Below are 20,332 nucleotides of genomic sequence, written 5' to 3' on the forward strand. Positions count from 1 at the left end.
TCGAAATTCGCACGATAAATTTGAACAGAAATATAAGTTGCACTATGATTCTCATTACATATGTATCTTTATTTTAGTCTAACAGTAATAACATAATGCAGAAAAATGTATGTTATGTAGATGTGCATATGTGTATGTGTACATACATATATATATATTTATATTAAGTCTTCATAAATTGCATTAATTTTGCATTTATATAAATATATATATATGTATATAAATAAATATACACATATACTTTCAATGTATACCTAACGACCTATAATAGTAAAATAGTCCATCTTTTTAAATGATTCATATTTATATCTTATATCTAGAATATCGTGTATTGACATATATAGAATGTCACATCAGAAACACAAGTTTTATGATATCAGGTCCGTATCCTTATTCACAAATCGACACTTCCAAGTTCCTTAAGTGTAGATTGCATAGTCACAAATAATCAGTAGTACTTGCACTGCAATTAACGTTCGCAATAAGTAATTACAATAAATCAATGAATCATGTTTAAAAAAACAAAAAAAAATACTTACCATTGTTTATTGAATTTTTCCATCAATATAAGCTTTTATAGCATTCTGGCAATCTGCGGAACACCAATGCTGAATCAGTAAGTATGTTTCTGACTCGAGTGCGGCGTCTAATTTTTTCCGCAGACTGTGACGTAATAGAGCCTTCGTCGCCTCCATGGACTGAAAATAAATTTTTGTAAAAAATACACGAAACGGTTGAGACATGATAAAACAGCAATTGTACAATGCAAATATACTTATGTAAACGTTTAAATTATATATTATATAAACGTTTTCCTTGTTAGATACGTGTTTATATTTGTTAACATATGTTGCAAAAATAATTGATATTTTTTCAACAGTTATCTATTAACGTGCTGCAACATCTTTGCATCTCACGAGCAAAGTAAAGATGACAATATAACGTCATGAATATTAACAAGTTTCGCAATTACGAGTCATGTGGGAGCAAACGTGGAATCGGGAATGTATTAGCATCATCGTCACTCGCGCTAATATCAATCTAGTCGAATCTAGCGCAACCAAGTGTACACACAATTGCAAATATGTTCGTCAAAATCTGCTTCTTTATTACGACGATAAGCGTGACTGCCGGCGTGTATACAAAAATCAGCAGCAAGGCCAGCAACGTTACGTTTAAGTATATGAAGGGAGTTCGTATACGTATAATTATACCGCGTAAATGCTAAATAATTTTCACGACAGCATGACAGATCTCTGTTGAATTCATCGAAACAGGTTGAAGGGGAGAGCGATTTACATCACTGTAAAGCTCACGAGGTGTGCGGCGTGGTTCACGACCGGTTTTGGATGACCACTTTGACGGAGAGGCTCTGTCAGTGCCCTGAAGGAAGGGAGTGTCCGTGGCAATGGACGAAAATCTTTGACAACTCAACTGTGTTGCTCAATAACAGATCAGTTCTAAAGGTACCGATTAATATTGAAAGGATCTCTTGGTTTTTTTAACATTTTTCAGACGGTCACGTTTCTCGACAGTTTTGCACGGAAATAGTGGAACGTCTCGATACGTGCGCGCACAAGCAAAAGGCGGTAATAGTCCACGGAGAAAGCGATGCGAGTAACAACTACATAATACCGTATAACGTGACAATAAACTGCATTTGTCCGCAAACGCATTACTGGAAGCTGCAAAAATACACGTACGAAGAGCACGGTCTCGTTCAAGTATTCAAGTGTGTCAAGGTACATCTTGTAGATTGATAACATTCTTTGATTTATACGCATACGCTATTTATCGAATGTATACTTTTCAATGCAGAAAAGAATGTGCGAGACTCTGGAGTTTTGCGGCTACATACGAGCTGATTTATATTCAGCATATTACAGGTGCACATGCCCGCAGAAGCATTTATGCGTTTTCAAGGATAAAACTTTGGTAAACGTGCAGGAATTGCTCTATTCTGGGCCTGCTTATATGGCTTACTGTTATCATTCATAAAGATACAAAGCTATTAAATCATAATTTAACGACTCTGAGAAAAGCTGTTAAATGTGTAGTTGAATTTTCGCACTGTAAAGTCCTCGGAACCAAACAATTATCGTATTGTGAAATTCTCAAACCATGCGTACGCAAAATGAAATTCGAAATTGTTTCAATCGACGTACATTTTCATTCTATCCTACGTGACAAACAAAAAAGTAATGCAAAAAGAGAATTTTATCTTATATGCAGCTCATAATACAAGACTTTACAATACGGGAATTCAATTCTTGTTAATGTATATGATTAAATACATATTTCAAAAGTTATTAAATATTAAAAAAAACGTAACTCACCTGTGATGATTGATCGCTCATAGCCCGCAACGACGGTAACAGCTCCACTTGAAACCGATCAGGCCATAAAACTCTGGTGACAAGACCAGCTCTTAACGCCTCACTCGCTGTTAAAGTTCTTCCACCCAAAAGAAGTTCGCACGTCTGTCGAAGCGTATAAGTATGTTATTTCTCCTATTATTGTTACGCTACGAGGCTGCTCAATACTTACGATAGCACTGCCTAATATGTGCGAAAGGGTGAAGACCGCAGCTCCTTCAGCAATTTGTCCTAATTTCCCGTAGGGAGTGCAGAATGTAGCTTTATCGCTAGCAATTACGAGGTCAAAAAGCGGTAACATGGTCACTCCAAGTCCAATTGCAGCCCCTTGCACACCAGCTACGATGGGTTTGTTAAAAGTGGCCAAACTTTTGATGAAGTCCCTGAAAAGAAAAGTAAAAGTTTCGACGAACTGTAATACCAGTGATCACGTTGGTACGGAAAAAATGCGTACTTGACGGCGTGCGCCAACTCTTGAGCGACGGCACGTCGTTCCTCCTTATTCGTATGCAACAGCATCGAAAGATCGAGACCTTCGCAGAAACTTGTACCTGTAGAAGTTAACAGTACCACTCTACACTCGTCGTCTCTCTTCAATATCGACAGAGCGTCTCTAAACTCCTGCATCACCTAAAAGCATTGTAAATACATTTAGCGATTCACAAAGATATCTAAGCACAAGAGTAAAATTACTTACTTGCAGTGTGAGCGCGTTTCTTATCTTGGTTGAAGAGGATGGCGTAAGTATTAATTGTACAAGATTACCGTGCCGGCGCACATTTATTTCCTTATTACTGAATTGACTCTGCGTATCCGCTTTCGTCTTGTTGCTCTCTGAACTTGGCGTTTTCACGGTACTTGGATGTACTGAAACATCATGTTATATTTAGTGCGCGGATTGTGTTGTCGCGATTAATCAAAAATCAAAAAATGAACAAAAATTGTTGAATGCAATAAAATATCGAAAAAAACATATATCTTTACCTTTGTTCTTGCGCGTAATGTTTCCAGAGCGACCAGGATTGGCGACCGAAAGAGCGGTGGCTGCTTCAGCAAGACAAGCGGACAATTCATCCTCCTCTTTAGAAGAATCCTCGGTGTTATCGAGATGTTCACCGGTTTTGGCGAAAGTCACTTTGCTCTTCGTGGCCTTTTTGCTCTTCGGCGTCACTTTCCCTGGCATTACCGCGCCATTCGACGACCTGGTCGTAACTTTACTCGAGACGTTCTCCTCGGATGTGGCGGTATCCTGTTGCTTAATAGCTTTGTCAACTTTTTTTATTTCCGCTTTTCTACCGACACGTGCAGCTACATTAATCTTTTCGTCCGTATTGTTAGCAGAAGCAGTGCTAGCAGTGGTGGTACTAGAAGCGGAAGTGCTGGTACTAGTATTAACACCAGTGTTAGCAGCGGCAACATCAGCGTCAGACTTTTTCTTCTTAGTCTTCTTTGCGTTATTCATTTTCTCATCTTGAGAATCTCGTCTTCTCTTGGCAGATCTCAAAGAATGAACTGTTCCGTCGCTCGACTTGGCGGCCTCCGCAGGTTTCTCATCCACACTGACTCTAGGACTTCCAGAAGCACTAGAGAATGAGCTTGACGAGTGCCTCCTAATAATGATAGACGCGTCAGCGGCATTTCTAATTTTTGCTGGAAGTATAAATTCAGCGGGCTGGGCAGCGGTATTTGAAGCTTTCGGCGACGAGGTCTGCTCTCCTGGCTTCTTCTCCGCCGGCGAGTCGTTCGTATGGACCAACTTTCTCTTCGATCTCGGTAACACCTTCGTGACAGTCGGCGTTGTCGACGTACGCAGTCGCAGCACGGCGTTACGGACCAATTTTTTCCGAATTTTTAGTTCACGCTGCACCTTCTGCAAGTCCATCACCTTCACTCGCGATTTTGTGATCGGTACCAAGCGCCTCTTGTCCTGATGCTCCACATCATACAGTAAATTGACAACCCCCTCGTCCTGCAGCAATCTGTCTATCTCGTTTTTACCCTTCTTCTTGTGTTTCACGTCGCTGGACGTACTTTCGACTGAACGCTTTGGCGACGCTTTCGAGACTGCTTTCGGCGATGCCTTTTTCGACGGAGATATCTTTGCTTTTAACTGAACAGGCTTCTTACTGGTATCCATCTTCTGGCGCAGCAATCTTTTGACTACAATTTTTCTCTCGGCGATCGGTTGCGATCCTCTCTTAGGAAGACTCTGTCTCGGCTGTTTCGAGGGAGAATTCTCGCCCTTTTTCGAATCTGCCTTGTCTTCGAGCTGTTTACTTGTTTCTTCTTTCGTGGTGGCCTTTTCATTGTTTACATCGGCTTCTGGCGGGTCATTCGCTGTAACATGATTTTTGATGGTCAAGCTATCGTCAGAGACGGAATTATTTTCTTGCGTTTGTTTCTTGTTTATTGAGACTTTACCTCTGTACACCTTCTGCCTTTTTATCGTGTTCTGCTCGTGCTCTCGCGCTTTCTCGGTGGGTTTGCGTTTCCTACCCGATCTCGACTCTTCTACTCGTGTGCCCTCCTGATCCTGTTGATCGTTCTTTCGCGGCGAACTCAGATCGATCTCAACAGATTTTGCGTTTGGTTGCGCATTTTCGCTCGCTAGATCCACATTGACATCCTTTTGCTCCTGCGTAGCATGCGGACTTTTCGCAATAGTATCTTTGGACATTTTGCTAGGTGTCGGTCGGAATGTTTTCTTCTTCCGCGATGCGGTCTTCTTGGACGGCGCCACGGGCAGCTCGAGGAGTTGCTTCAGTGCCAATTCCCGTTCGACTAACGGATCGAGTTTCGGCGGATTGCTGTGATCGATGTGTTCTACGTTCGACGGACTCTTGTTTTCCTCTGTGAGTGTCGGTGGCTTCAAAATGGACCAATCAGGATCACCATCGCCTTCTAAAATGGCCAGCAATTCTTTGTTGTCGGAATTGCTATCCTTGCTCGTTTCCGTTGCCTTTTTATCACAGTTATCCATCGCCGATTGCGCGGATGAGGGTGGAACAGAAGAGATGGCTTGCTGCGGCAATGGTATGAGTCCGGGTATCCCGGCGTTAACCGGGCTGCCCGCCAATTTACTGGACAATCTTTGCGTTAATTTCTTCACAAAAAATATGTCTGGTCCACGCGGTGCATCCACGATGGTCTTCTGCTTCTCACGAAGGCGCTCCTTTAACACTTCCGTCACTTCGGCCGGGGATGCTATTTGACTTGTTAAATGCCGGGAACGATTTTTAGGAACTGCGGTTTGCGATTGTGGCGTTGTATTAAATGCACGTGTTTCCATACTTCGTAAAGATTTGCCAGTGGATGAAATCTTCTCGCTTTTATTTAAAGATGCTGACTCTCCCTTAGTCACCTTGCTTTTCTTTTGATTTTCCGTTTGTTCAGTCGACTGTTTCGTTGTCTTCTTCTCGCTTGTGTCACGTATCCCATCTGCATATTCTTTATTTGTAGAAATTTTTTCTTGAAGACTTGGAGCCGCTTTATTCGTAACAGTCTGATTTACTTTTGTTTCGTCCATTAAACTTTTTAATTCGATTTCTACGGAATCATGATCAATTTTTGAAGTTGATTGCACGTCTTCTTCTGCATTTTCAACGTCCCAATCGTCAAAAATATCTTGAATAACGCTCCTTTTCTTCTTCGAATCCACTGTTAAAGTCTTGTGAGCAAGTGTATCCTCTTGTTTGTGTTCAGTGATCTCTTTAATAGCTTTCTTATGTATATTTTCATTCTGGGAAATATCCGTCTTAACTTCAGAATCAGCATCCTCTGTGTTTGTAATTTTCTTATCTATTATAATAGTAACATTATCCTCTTTACTGGCAGAACTGACCAAAGTTTTGCTATCAGTCGCATTTGGCTCAATATTTTCATCCCTCACACTTTCGATTGCAATTTCAGTTACATTTTCAAGTTCGGTATCATATTTACTATTTTCTATACATTCTTTATTATCCTGCTGCTCGCACTGTTCAGTAGCATCTATAACTTCCGTCACTTCTATTATAGTACCTTCACTTTCTTGACTGTAATCAATTAGATTAATCTCATTCTCTCCATGATTGGTCTCCACAATTCTTTCTTCCTGCAAGGTAACTATATTTTCCTGGCTGCATTTACTAGCCTCCTTCTCGTCTAAGACAATATAATTATCCGCTGCTGCATCCGTTGTAATTGGTATAGTTTCCACGACTACAATTACTTCTCCATCTTCTTGTACTAATTTGGTCAGTTCAGCATCCGTTATTATCGAGTTATTTTGGTTGCTGTCGTTATCATGTATTTCCTTGATTATCTCCTTAACTGATTCATGAGATTCATGAATCTGGTCCTCAGAATTTTCGCTAAGTCTAGCCTTGTCTAATGTCGAACACTGTCTATGTACAGTATCGGATTGATTTGCATTTTCTATTACATTACATCCACTTTCTACATCTGTTGCTTCCTTGTTTACTTCTATTACTTTAGATTCGGTTATCACATTTGAACTTTGGTCTTCCTCGCTGGACAGATATTGTGGTTTAAAATCCATTATCTCATCTTTTGTCTGTTCATAGATGTTAATCCTTTCCTCTTCTGATGTGCAAACTTCCATTTCTGGCTCGCTTAACTTAGGATTTGCTACATCATTTTCATTGCCATCAATTTCTTTAGTGGATACATCCACTTGACTTGTATCCATGTATTCTTCAGATACAGTTTCTACATTAATATTAACATTATCTACCATAGATTCCTCTGGTAGCTTATACGCATTTGGCAAATCTTGATTATCTTCTATAACAGAAACAGTTTCGACATCTTGATTAGTGATTTGAGTCGTTTGTATATTTATATCTGCAGGTACTTCTTCAATTTTAAGAACCAGCACTTGCGGTATATCGGATTGTTCCATGGTAAAGTATCAAGATTACTCCAGGCTTATTAAATTGTACAGTCTCCTGTTTCGCAAGAAAATAATTTCGTGATAAATTTGTAATATGTATGTGTGTTTTCATAAAAACTAATTAACCTAACCTAACAATTCAATGACATTCATTAGAAATGCCCGCGAACATCAATCTCTTATCTAACAATTCTTATAATAATAACGATTCCAACGATCTTCTCAAATGCAAAATAATTATTATAAGAGATGTGGAAATTTAATAATAAAAATTTATATAACTCTTGATAAATTTATAATAAAAACGTGATACCAGTAAACTCATTCGGTGTTACCGCGAGACGAATAAACGGCGCGGCAGTATCGATAAGAATACTCGATAATCTCGCTAATTCCCAAACGATATTTTCGAAAGATGAAACTTACAATGCGACCTAATGGCAGAATGCAGCAAGCTTACCGTCTAACAGAGATGTGCCCATACTTTTGATGTCCCGCCGAAAATCACATGATACTGCAATTTTAGGAAAAAGTGAACGTCGTGCAATCACTGTATTATACGCAAAATCCGTTCCCGCTTGCACTCAAGTCGATCTTATAGAAAAAAACAATTATTTCCATAAATCCAAACACCATGTTTACAAGAACGAAATAAGAGCCACGCACTACGGATGTCAACTCAAATACTGTCTTTCGAATCGACGTGCGGCTTCGTGATCACGTATCGCCGAAGCACCGTAGCCGGAGCATTGCGTTGTCACGCGCGTGAGACGATACACACGATTCTCTACAGCTTCCGTACCGTAAAATAATCGTACTTTTTATCATTAATTAACGAACGCTAGATACTTCAGCCTTGTTATCTTTGTTCGCGAATTGTTGACGATTTACAACTAATTCACAAACATTGGAAAATTTGCACGCATTTTTTGTCCAATATATCTACCGGTATCCAATAAGCAAATGCATTTTCTAGGGATAGAAATGTAACTAGAGTTTTCCCTTCTCTTCTTTCTCTCGTCCTCTCTATATATATTCATGACCAATGTTTCCAAATACAGATGTCGTTACAGTTTATATGTAGCGTAAACAATTTGTCTTAGTTTAGGGTCGAGTAGGTAGGATAGGTAGGTTGATAGGTTATGATTCTATTTTGTTAGAGATTTCATAGGCTTTTTTTTTTCTTTTCTCACTAAATCTTTTAACTTTTTCATTAAGAAATCTAACGTATATATTGGATTACATTCAAATTTGTCATTATCATACATTTCAGGATGTTGTATAGCATGACCTTAACGAAAACTGAATGTATGATAATGACAAATTTGAATCTAATCCAATACATACAGTCTTATAATTTTATAATTGAAATTTGTTTTAAAAAATTTTAACTATTCATATTATTTATATAAATATTTTTGGTTTTTAGTATTTTTGTACAGTCTTAAAAACATACAAATGCATGGTTTATATACTTCTACGATTTTTTTTACTGTATATTTAAGAACAAATTTTTATTATTTTAACCAGCATCTAGCAATGGCTTCTAAGGTAATTGCACTTGGTCAAAATGAGGCTGTAGAACTTACGGTAGAACGAATGAATAAAACAAAAATACATAGAAAGAAAGATCAGAAACGTACTTCACCCACAGCAAATTTTATTTCTGTACAGAAAGTTGAGAAGAAAAGATCTACAGATAGCAAGGATAAAAGCTGGTGTAATACTTTTGCAAAGCAAAATGAATTATACTTTAAACAAGTGCAATCTTCTAAACATTGCAAAACTGAAGAGGCTAAAAAAAATTTAAATATTAAAAATCAGCAGAAAAAATGTGTAAGTATTACATACAATCTTACTTTAAATTAATATACATATATGAATTTATATCTTTGATATTGTGATCAAAATACTTTTTTATACTTAGGATAACCATACAAATGCAAATTCATTCAAAAAAATATCTTCTCAAAAGAAATCTGAAGATCATTCAAAAACACGATGCTGTTGTTCAGTTCTCGTTCAAGATCGTGCTATACAACATCCTGAAATGTATGATAATGACAAATTTGAATCTAATCCAATACATATATTAGGTTCCTTAATGAAAGAGTTAAAAGATTTAGTGAGAAAAGATAAAAAAGCCTGTGAAATCTCTAACAAAATAGAACAAGTGTTGTCAAAGATATCTGCAAATCCTGAAAATTTATTATCTGAGGTATTTATGTAATTTATATCTTTGGACATGTACATTTCATCCTATAATCTTGTTAAATTTTTTACTATTTATATTATTTTTGAATAAGTTATATCCTATTATTTATTTTTATAGGATTTAAAAATTAAATTAAAAGACAGTAAAGCTCAAATTGAGGATTCTAGTGAAAAGATAAAGAGTATATGGGAATTGCAGATGTTAAAAGAAGACAAATTGCGCAGGTTTGATATGATATATAAAGATATTAAAATATTAATTTAATGGTTAATTTTTTAAATTTTTTTTTACTATTTTAAATTAGCCAAATTCGAGAGCAAGAAAATTACATAAAGGAAGTTGATGAGAAACAAGCAATGTTAGAAGGCCAAGCAAAGATGCTTAAAGAACAATGGGAAGAAATAACTCGCACAGCAGAAGATAAAAATAAAGTGATATTGAGATTAAAACAACAAATCGAAAAAAATAACGAATTATCAGAAAGAGTAATATCAGATTTAAGAGCAGATCTGGTCAAGCAAACAGAACTTGCAGAAAAGAATTATATTAATACTCAATACTTGACACTAGAGAGAGATAAATATTCAGAATTATGCTGTCAAAAAAATACGCTAATTAAAGATTATCAAAATATAATAAAGTTAGTACTCGTCTCTTAATACTCTATATGTATATAATTTGAAAATTTTACTGACAATGCCATGTAAATGATGTTACACTATCAATGAACTCATTAGTAAATTTAAAAACATGCTTTACTTATCAATACACATCATACATATTAATGAATATATTGCAATTACAGGAAATTACAAAATCAGATCGCAAAATTGGAGATGAATGAAGTGAAGGTACGATCGGCTAATACATCGACAGTTCATACAGTACGGGCCTGCTCATCTCCTACTTCGAGTTTTTCCAATCGTTCTACTGAATCTTGGGATTTATCGAACATTTCTTCAGTGAGGCACGAAACTCGAGAACACATTGCTGTAGACGCGACCGTTAAAGACTCTGCACATTTAGAACTCGTTAGTTTACTCGATGGAGAATCGTCACATACTATACTTGATTCTTACCAAAATCAAGGTAAGTCTTTGAATTTATTACATGAATTGCGAAAATATTGTTATTAATATGAAGCCATCTTAATATAAATTTTTAATTTACATTATGCTTTATAATCGCAGTTACAAATAATAAAGGAGCAGCAGCGCAAAATAATAGCGGTATAAATACAAGCGGTGTGATAGGAAGAGGATCTTCATTTCATTCTTTAAAAAAGGATTACAATAAGGAAAATGACGTATATAAAGCGAGAAAGTTTTCAAGATCTGAGGAAATACAAAACAATATTAAAAAAAAATCGTTTCATGATTCAAAAATTGTAGAAAGTATTGCATCGAATAGAATACCAGTCAGTGTTCCGAGTCCAGTGCGGGATTATCCACATCCTGATTGGAGTGACACCAGTTTCAGTACGGTTTCCAACTTGGACATGGTGTCGTCGAAGAATGATTAATTGTACAGGTGGTCACATTAAGTGAAATTTACTCGATTTTCCATATTAAATGTTTAAGAAGATAAACTTTATTATTACTAAATAATTTTTTTAATACATAATGACACGACTGATTTTTAGTCAGATAATTAATTCCATCCATTAATTTTCTAGAGTACAAATGTAGTTTAACTCTGCTTCCTAGTTTTGGTATACTAGGATTTCACCAGCGATTTAAGAATTAAAGTGAGGATCATTAGAGCCTTAAAATTTCCCCGAAAAATAATTGTTATAATTACTATTTGAACTGAAAATAAATAATTACTGTCATAATTATTATTTGACTGAATGTGCAGATTTTTATCTTGTTATAGAGCTGTGATAAATATATAATGCACATTCTGTTTCATAATAAAACTTAATGCGGTTTATATTAAATGTTATGCGTTAAATATCTTAGAGATGTGTTAAACACATAATTTTCCGCAAAAATTCTATTCAGAATGGCAAAATATAAAATCATCTGCATTTTACACGAATATCATTGAGTTTTCATATTTTGTATACTATTTCATATTAAGAGATAAATTTAATAAAATTTAAATTGTAAAAAAAATAGTTGTAAAAAATGGAAAATATATTTTTCTGTAAATATATAAAACTTTTATTTGTAAAGTCATTTGTAGTCCTTATGGTAGCAAGATTTTGACATATGCCTGCATTATTATGAATTAATTATGCATATATAATGTGTTTCAACATATACACTTGCTTTACGGAGAATAGGACACGAATATAATTTTGCGTACAAGAACAAGATGTATATATAGATATATATATATTTTGCTTTTTTTATCACATATGTATATATACAAGTAAAGTATAATACTTATAATATTTTGTAAGTCTTAATAGGATTAAAAGGGAACATTTTAATACACGTAAAACATTCATCAGCTTTGCATGAAGACGTCTTGAAATACATATTCGTGTTTTCCAGTAAGCGTGTGGTATGTACTTTTTCTCCTGTGAACGTTCGATTTTTTTTTTTCTTCTTTTGATGAGACTTCTAATGATCGAGAAACGTTTATTTGCTAATCGCTAATAACATTACGAACACAGTCCCAACGATTCGAAACGTGCGCAAAATGAGTAACGAGAAACTTCGAAACGAAAAAGACTGTCTTCGCGTTTTTGATCGTTCGGATGAAAATGCGATAAAAACGGACGATAATGTTTAAAAATCTTTTTATTTATACTCATGCTCCTTCACAAGGGAATTTTCCTCGATTTGTTCTTTTTTTTACATTTAATTGTAATATATCTAAGGACGTACCGTATCGGTTTTATAAAATAGTATTAATAAATCACAAGTTTCGCCAGTCGTTTAATTTTGATTATTAATTTCACCCTCGATATAAAATCGCGTGCCTCCCCTCCCACCCTTTTCGCATTCGCACACTTGTAGATTCGATATATATATCGATGTCCCCTTTTTATTCTGTTCCCATGTTCCCAGAAAGCAATGTCCAATTTTGAGGCGCGATGCGACTCTCCGCTTCGAAGAAAATTCCGTCGCGATTTGGCGAATTGAGGATATTGAAGTTCCCTCTTCTCTCGGATACGTATACTTTCACGTACAAGTGAGTACGGTTGTGTTTTTACAGTGTGTTAGAGGCGTTCTAAAAAACGTGAATTTTATTTGATTCGCTCGTGTAATTCCGCCGGTAATCTCCGACATTACGCGCGTTTAAATTGTCTCCTTAACTTATAATATCAAATATGCATATGTTGACTGTATCTAAAGTCGTGCACATTTTCCAAGCTACACATTTGGAAAACTCTCTCGAGCAAAACGTTTAATTGATTGAAATCTTTTAATTTTCAACAGTAAATCATTCTGCGATAATATATGTATTTATTCTTAGATCACGATTTTGATAAATTTAATTTTATTGGAAAAATTAATTGAATTAAAATTTAATTTTTAAAGTAATAATTTAAATATGTAATCTCGGAGACTCAAACTATCAAAATCCTCTAATTTGAAAATTATTCTTAACAAATCGCGAGAGACTTTCGACACAGTCTGCATATGCAAATCGCCTAAATTAAATTCGATAATATCTAGACTATGATGAAAGCCATACAGTGTTCTGTCGATGAGAAACTACTTCGATAAAACACTGTAAGTCGATCAACTGAATGATAACAGTAACGGTGTTACTGATGGAAGGACATGTTGTATACGCAAATGTTTGCTATGTTAACGTCTTGATATCAGCTAGCTTTTATTTCTTGGAGGGATTGCCGGAGTTGGTTTTATCAACGAGCCGCGCGGAAAATTAAAGAGAATGCAATTTTAATTTTGTACACTCGGTTGACGCTGAAATTCTGCGAAGATCCGATTAAAAAGAACGATATCACGTGATGTCGCACAACTCTTGACAGTGCTCGAAGTAGCTTTTTCATCCGCCGTATAAAACTTTCATTCCTCACGCATTAATCGTGTAAAAGATGTCGCGGATCCTGCATTTCCTCTTTTCATTAAATTTGCACTCGTGAATTTCTCGAAAATGATTCGTGACGCCGTATCGAAATCTCGATCGGATGATCGCTACATAAAGTTTTGTGAGATCCGATCAGCGCTCGTTCGATCGGTCATCGATGGCGTCCGCTGACGTTACGTGGGAGCACATCAAAGGCTGTCACGCATTTGCGAAATTACATCGAGATCTCGCTTCACCATCACTTTGTTTTGCATACGAATAGTCCAAAGGTTAACGTCGGAGAGAAAAATATTTCACACACAGTGTTCGGCACGATGGAAACCTATGCGCAAGAGTGTACGTGTGCGTTCGTATATCTATCATTTTTTTTTTAATAAATACATATGTACATGTGTCGATCGTAAAGTTAAACGCATCGGCGTTTGCAGTTCGCTTTTGGTACTATTTGCTTTTCGTCCTTTTGATTTCTTCGCTTTGAAACGCATGAATCATGCGTTTTTTTTTTGTTTTTTTTTTTGTGGTGTCCGGAATTAACCAGCGTCAATGTACAATCGGTGCTGCGACAACGGACGAATAGAACGTTAATTATTTACTTGGACAGGCCAGCTCGTTTTCACAATTTCGGTAGAGTGTTCCGAGAAAAAATTAACACTTTCGAGATCTTTTCTTCCTTTTCTTTTTGCGGATTAACAGCCGTAAAACGCGTCGTCGCACGGTATAATATCACTAACATACGTATACGTATCATATAATGCGTATATTACAGTAGACGATCATTCGTGTAGAAATTGTAAAATTGTGAGTCGATTAAAATGAATCTAGCCGACTTTAATTATCCTAATTAATAGTCTCAACTATAATTATACGCCCAAATATAGCTCAGATATCGGAAGTGATAGTGGGCTGTTGTAAAAATAAAAATTTAACATTTGTCATCTTGAGGTTGCATGTATGGAAGGACATGTTTTATTGTTTTATTGTACGTTATATACTGCTTTGTTCGGTGTAAAAATATAAAGCATTTCGATTACAGACTTCATACGTACGGGCGTTGCCATTGTTACGGAGTAATCGGCGGCTATTTACGATAACTTGTCTCTCACACTTTCTTGCAACTTTTTCCTTTCTCGACGTAGGATTGCGTGCGAAATCAACTGTTGGGAAGATGTAATATGAAACAAAAAAGAAATTACGGGGAAGCACATAACTGTGCCAATCAACTCAGACTCGCAAATTATATCCAGATAACCGAGAAAATTAAAAAGGTCGCGTAATTTTTGTGCCGAAAGATCAGCGTTCACGTCCAATCGCTTAAAGTCTAAGAAATATCGCGTGCAGCTTTGAGATCCCTGGATCTCTTTAATTGTCCTATTGACGCAATAGATATTACATCTCATAAGAACGCAATTACATTGGACATTAGAAAATGTCTCAGCTGTGCAATCCTAGTTCAAGAAAGTAGTCCCGAGTTCTCGTTCGTCTAACAATGGCCCAGGCTATGGAGTTAATAATTGCTTTCATGTGGCAATGGTAACAATATGCGTGTATAACAAACATACTTAGAACGGTTTCACTTGTGGTATTACGGCTCTCTGCAATAAAACATATTCATCTGTTCAACTGCTGCTGAATAACAAGGTATGCGGAGTATATCTGGGTACAACGCGACCGACTTTTGCGTCGCTTTTCAGTCCAACAAGAGACAATTACTCATATAATTATCGAAGAGCGAAGATGGCCTCGGCCACTGCAGCTCCTTCAGTTCCATCCGTTTGGACGTTAAAGCTTTCCCCGCATAAAGCTTCCCCTAGAAATTTCAAGAAATCGATAGAAATTTATCGCACGCAGTTCGGAGAAATTAATTTTTCAAGAATTATTCATTTTAATCCTTCAAACGGAATTAAAATGGCTTAATCCTTTGCGCAAGAATTAAGATTCTCTCGTTACGGCAAACTTTTCTTTTCATTCTGTTATACTTTACTTATCCACAGAGAAGAAGTTAGAAAGATTATTTCTCTTGTGCATATGAGCTATGCTCACTATCAATTTCTTGTAATTCACTTATTTTATTTTTTTTTTGCAGAGCTGTTAATCTTAGATCCTTGAAAATTGCGAGTGCCCATCTTAAACGTCCCCTCGAGATTACGAATAAATCACAAAAGTAATTGTCCGGAAAGCGACGTAAAAGCTCCGTCGATGCGTGGACTTGCTGCAATTAAACACTATACACTTCCTGCTCGTGCCACCAAAACACGACGTACGGACTTTCGAACAACGACTACTGTTTGCAGTCTACTAGGCGCGCAACAAGAGATACGCAATGTGAATTATCATTATTATTATTAATTATTCTCTGACAAACATTCGTCTCTTTTTCTCCCTTTCTCTCCCTCTTTCTCTTTCGCTCTCTTTCTCTCTCTCTTTCTCTCTCTCTCTCTCTCTCTTTCTCTCTCTCTCTCTCTCTCTCTCTCTCTCTCAAGAATTGTAAAATTAAAGAACCCGTGGTCCTCTATATACACACTAGTGATTCCCATTTGTTTAATCGTTTAGCGTATACCGAGAAACGCGTACGGGAGCGGCGTAGTATTGCGACGCACGTTCGTCAAATGCACCGCCGATATTGATTATGTAATTTGGATTGATAAGATCACGGGATCAATGTCCACCGGACGAGCGGATCTGCTCCGTTTTGACAGGTCCGGCGTATTCGATATACGAAAATAGGTAATAACGCCGCGTAATTATACATTTCCGAAACTCCACACCCCGTGCATCCCGATACTTTACCGCATCGTAGCGTATATATATATATTTATGTATATATATATATATATATATATATATATTTATTATATATAGTATAAACATTTGTTTTTCTCGTGCACTTAACGCACTACTGTCTCAACACACAATCACACGAGATTACGGAAAACGTCGTCTAGTCGATAAGTGCAACGGTCGTAACGTAAAGCTGGGAGAAGTACTCTCGCTTGCGCTCGCTTGAATGGACAGTCGAACGAAACCCCTAATCAGTCGATGTGTAGTACAAGCGCGCCATCGCTTACTATGTATATAATACGCATAACATTTTGATTAAGTGACACGCTGTCGCGTCGTCGTGTAACGCGTGCAATCTCACGAGGGAAACCGTCTTATCAAAAAAGATGAAAAACATTGTGGTGTGCTGGAAAGTCGAGCAATCCGCGCTAAAGACCGATTTAAGATCAGTTCGGAAACAGTGGGCCAAGTTTCTTCTACATTATCTTGTTCGCGATGAGGAAACGAGGCGGCAACGCAAAAGAGTCCAGTGTGAAAATCACTCCGGGGATTCGAAAAATCAAGCCTCTGCTTCGCACGTGTGTTTGCCGTTTTGAAACGCTTACTCTTGTACGAAGTAGCGCAAGTGAGACGTTAGAAATTTCGCATACGATGAAAGTGTGAAGAATCCAAAGTATATATATATATTCAATCAATTAAGTCGAAATAAAGCAAAAGCGGCATTGTTTTTTTTCCTGTTCGTTAAAATTGTTTCCGGCTTGTTCGAAAACCATCTTTTGGGATTGTCACTTCTTTGCATTGTCTTATCGATACGTCGGAACGACTTGAAAACGGTCATTAAAATGTAAATATTATTACTGTTATTATTATTATTATTTCATTATTATTATTATTATTATATTATTATTATTCTCTCTCTATAAGTCACACTGAATTACGTATTCTTCGGTAGAGCGTGGAAGATGCCTGCAATGTTCGGAGCACCCGCGTGCAATAATCTATTATATCAATATATATACGTGTATACACCTGTGTGTCTGCGTGTATCAATTGTAGCGATATCTCGAACGTAAAGAAAGTTACCATGACCCTTCCCGTGTGATTTCCGCTTGGCGTTCGTTTAAGTTTCCTGAATGTACGTATATACAGATATTTGATTGCCGTGACGCGTCAGCTCGTTTTCACCTATGCAAGCTGGACGCGGTGAGATTTCACTTTTTGCTCGTCCGAATGATCGCTCATCGTTCGAATTTTTTTTTTTTTTTTCTTTTTACGTACCCGCTCGTCGCGCGTGTCGTGACAATTACGTTCGCGAGATCATGGCACACTTCTACGTATTAATCGATCGATCACATTTTCTTTTTTGTCCCTCATATACCCTCTGTAATCGTTACAAAAATTATATACATACATACGTATCTAACTTTGCGTATACCAAACGAGCGTTCGTTAATTGCATGTATTATGACTTGTAAGAATCGGTAGTCAGCCGAGTGATTTTAATTCCGTAAAAAAAAAAGAGAGGGAAACAATCTCACGAAAGAGGATCAAATATCCAACTCTATCGAAAGTAAAGTAATCTGAAATCGATGCAATTATTAAAGAATCGCGAGCTCGCCTCATCGAAGAAAATTCAACAAATCGTAAGTTGCGAATTTTGTGTGTCGTGGAATTTTGCGTCGAAAAGAAAAAGAAGGGAGAAAAAGTACTTCGATGTAAGACGAGCTTTGATTTTGGCTCAGTGATAATCTACTTATTTTACGTATCATGCATGTCGCCGTTAACGCTCAATTATCGCACTCGCGTAATTAGCCGAATTGATCAATTTCGTAATATTGATGATGCTAGCGTCATCGTGTGACCTTTGAAACATCCGTAACAAACTGAAAATAACAAATACATGTACTATATACACCAATCATGGTGGATTACACTCTCGAAGTATCGATATCCGTATACCTTTGTCGTTAGTACGTTCATCTTTTTAACAGAAGAAACGTAAAATCGATTGCATTCGCTACAGCACGCTTACGATCTAACTACCAAAAGGTAGGTATCGCCTATGCAGGCAGACTTATGAATCACTCTGTAGTATGTCGTTACTCTCCTACCACCATTTCTCCCGGACTACTCGTCGCTACTCCCCTCCCCCCGTGCCGTCCTTCCTCAGAGGTCCTGCACCTCCTCTCAGGTTTATTTCCATTCCTTGAGGAGGGGCCCCTCCTCAGGCTACTGGCACGGTACACAAAAACGGTCAGACTCCGATTCGAAGGTCGGCGAGTGTTTCATTGGCGTAGCAGGTAGCTACTACGATTAAAAAATGAGAAACGTAAAAAAAAATAAAATAAAAAAGAAGGATACGTTTAAACAGGTAAACAGTTGGACGGGCTTCGATGCACAAATGCGCGACGTGGCGTGCACCGCAAAAACAAAGCGCAGCGGTGGTCCACTTGCATCGTCAGTCGCGCCATAGCGCGATCTCTCATAAAAGAGACTCTGAGTTATTGCATTTTTAAATAAACGGAAAATTGAGGGAGCTTCTCTTTCGCTTCGCTATTATGATTCGCAATTGTCATCAAAATTATAATATAATGTAATTTTAGGGAATTGAAGAGTGCAACAGCGATTTAACTCAGCTCTTGCTGAAAATTTGAGATAATTAATTTAAAAATTAATTTAAAATTTTTTATTCACTCAAGTCCAAAAAAAAATTAGTTTATCCAGCCGAGTTAACTGCACTATTACTTTCGAGATTTAGAGGCTTTTGAAATCAAAAGCTTAGGAGATGAAAAATCCACGATACAAATCCGTCGATCGATGCGTCAAATTGTCATCGAAGCATTCTTTTGCTCCGAACGGAAAGCACGTTGGAAGCATTTCGACAATTGTTAAATTCAAAGTGTGGCAACAAGTTGTCAGACGTGTATCAATCGCGGAGTTACGCGTCGCGTTTGAATTAAAACCGATAAATTTGCAATGACGTTACGAATAATGCAGCGTTCCGGACAGCGCGCCAATTATTTACGCTTTAACGAGCAACAATAGCTGCGGCGGCGCCCCCGACAAAGGAACGTCGAATCGTTCGATTAAAATAATAACGCGCCACACCGACGCGATGTGCGTATCGCGGTGTCAATTTTCGCGTCGTCCCGCGCCGCGAAACTTCGAGATACGGTAAACGCGCGTAAACGGGGAGTAATAAAACGATTAACGTTTGCGGCGCGTTTTGCCGGCGAGCGATTAACCTGTTGCTGTTGGTTTATTCATCCCGGTCCGGAATTGGGTGAGACGACGAAACTACAGCGAGACCTAGCGAACTAATCTACTAGTATGCAAACGCCGCCGCCGGCGAGAATCCTTTGCATAGCAGCCCTTCGCATTGCCCGGCCCAACCCGCCGACTCGTAATAACAGCCAGACGTTAGTAACTGCCGCCGTGCATACAGTATCCTTTCAGGACGAAGACTGCGTAGCCGTCAAACAGTCGCGGGGCCGTCAATGGCAGTGCGACGAACAATGCGGAATCACGCCGATAACTCTTTTTCTATACATTTGTCGCTCCTTGCCTCGGTCTTTAATTTTAATATACTTAAACCTTTAATTCATTTAGCATCCCGAATCGATAGTTTTTCACATTTTCACGATACTTGATGAAAATAAGAAAAAAATTAACGTTTTGTAATTTGAAAAGAGAGAGTATCTCTCTTTTTAGAATTAATTCTGATATATATTTTTTTATTGATCAAAACACGCCCTTTTGATCGTTATTGGCTCCAATGTGTTTTTTTCATAGAAAAAAACTTCTCGATTCTTTTTTTGAGGAAAAGCTCAAATTAGTAAATTTAACTGAACAAATTCTAACGGAACAACAATGAATCCACAGCGCCAATTTAGTACTAACGAGCCAGGATTCACAGGCGTTCACTAACTTAGCAACCCAGCGGCGGTCCACGCGAGAGACATACCGAAGGGAGCGAGAACCCGGTGGTGCGCGAATCCGGCTGTCCGATCTCGGCAAATTTCGTCGTGCTTGTTGTTTAGATTTCTCCGTTATGTGTTG

The 20,332-nt window shown here is 37.5% G+C and overlaps 3 protein-coding genes across 7 annotated transcripts; 2 read left to right on the forward strand and 1 right to left on the reverse strand.

Moving 5' to 3' along the window:
- Positions 1-48: 48 nt before the first annotated feature.
- LOC105675766 (HP1 and insulator partner protein 1) lies at positions 49-8,129 on the reverse strand. 2 transcript variants are annotated; one of them, XM_067359842.1, is made up of 9 exons: positions 7,730-8,129; positions 4,797-7,324; positions 3,360-4,712; positions 3,073-3,242; positions 2,830-3,005; positions 2,548-2,758; positions 2,337-2,480; positions 540-698; positions 49-463 (listed from the first exon to the last, which is right to left on the reverse strand). In XM_067359842.1, exons 2-8 carry the CDS (start codon positions 7,276-7,278, stop codon positions 546-548), a joined length of 4,689 nt encoding a protein of 1,562 aa, XP_067215943.1. In that variant the 5' UTR covers positions 7,279-7,324; positions 7,730-8,129; the 3' UTR covers positions 49-463; positions 540-545. The 2 variants fall into 2 exon arrangements, with proteins under 2 accessions (XP_067215943.1, XP_067215942.1); XM_067359841.1 differs by having other exon boundaries at positions 3,360-7,324.
- LOC105675770 (kappa-scoloptoxin(11)-Ss1a-like) lies at positions 1,022-2,331 on the forward strand. Its single transcript, XM_012373161.2, has 4 exons — positions 1,022-1,192; positions 1,278-1,466; positions 1,536-1,742; positions 1,819-2,331. Exons 1-4 carry the CDS (start codon positions 1,085-1,087, stop codon positions 1,996-1,998), a joined length of 684 nt encoding a protein of 227 aa, XP_012228584.1. The 5' UTR covers positions 1,022-1,084; the 3' UTR covers positions 1,999-2,331.
- A 142-nt stretch (positions 8,130-8,271) lies between the features above and the next one.
- On the forward strand, positions 8,272-11,646 carry LOC105675767 (uncharacterized protein PF3D7_1120000-like). 4 transcript variants are annotated; one of them, XM_012373157.2, is made up of 8 exons: positions 8,272-8,396; positions 8,800-9,105; positions 9,197-9,487; positions 9,602-9,708; positions 9,789-10,124; positions 10,290-10,573; positions 10,675-11,014; positions 11,160-11,646. In XM_012373157.2, exons 2-7 carry the CDS (start codon positions 8,809-8,811, stop codon positions 11,004-11,006), a joined length of 1,647 nt encoding a protein of 548 aa, XP_012228580.1. In that variant the 5' UTR covers positions 8,272-8,396; positions 8,800-8,808; the 3' UTR covers positions 11,007-11,014; positions 11,160-11,646. The 4 variants fall into 4 exon arrangements, with proteins under 4 accessions (XP_012228580.1, XP_012228579.1, XP_012228582.1 ...); XM_012373158.2 differs by having other exon boundaries at positions 8,314-8,396; positions 8,800-8,820; positions 8,944-9,105; positions 10,675-11,646; XM_012373156.2 differs by having other exon boundaries at positions 10,675-11,646.
- The last annotated feature ends 8,686 nt before the right edge of the window (positions 11,647-20,332 follow it).

This window comes from Linepithema humile, chromosome 7, assembly GCF_040581485.1.
Source record: "Linepithema humile isolate Giens D197 chromosome 7, Lhum_UNIL_v1.0, whole genome shotgun sequence".
NCBI classification, from domain to species: Eukaryota; Metazoa; Arthropoda; class Insecta; order Hymenoptera; family Formicidae; genus Linepithema; species Linepithema humile.

Coding starts and splice junctions, on each gene's coding strand:
- LOC105675770 (XM_012373161.2), top strand. CDS start 1,085: ATGTTCGTCAAAATCTGCTTCTTTATTACGACGATAAGCGTGACTGCC. Junction 1,467..1,535: donor ATAACAGATCAGTTCTAAAG/GTACCGATTAAT, acceptor GTTTCTCGACAG/TTTTGCACGGAAATAGTGGA. Junction 1,743..1,818: donor AAGTATTCAAGTGTGTCAAG/GTACATCTTGTA, acceptor TTTTCAATGCAG/AAAAGAATGTGCGAGACTCT.
- LOC105675766 (XM_067359841.1), bottom strand. CDS start 7,278: ATGGAACAATCCGATATACCGCAAGTGCTGGTTCTTAAAATTGAAGAA. Junction 3,243..3,359: donor CATTACGCGCAAGAACAAAG/GTAAAGATATAT, acceptor ATGATGTTTCAG/TACATCCAAGTACCGTGAAA. Junction 2,759..2,829: donor GAGTTGGCGCACGCCGTCAA/GTACGCATTTTT, acceptor TTTTCTTTTCAG/GGACTTCATCAAAAGTTTGG.
- LOC105675767 (XM_012373156.2), top strand. CDS start 8,809: ATGGCTTCTAAGGTAATTGCACTTGGTCAAAATGAGGCTGTAGAACTT. Junction 9,709..9,788: donor AAAGAAGACAAATTGCGCAG/GTTTGATATGAT, acceptor ATTTTAAATTAG/CCAAATTCGAGAGCAAGAAA. Junction 10,125..10,289: donor GATTATCAAAATATAATAAA/GTTAGTACTCGT, acceptor TTGCAATTACAG/GAAATTACAAAATCAGATCG.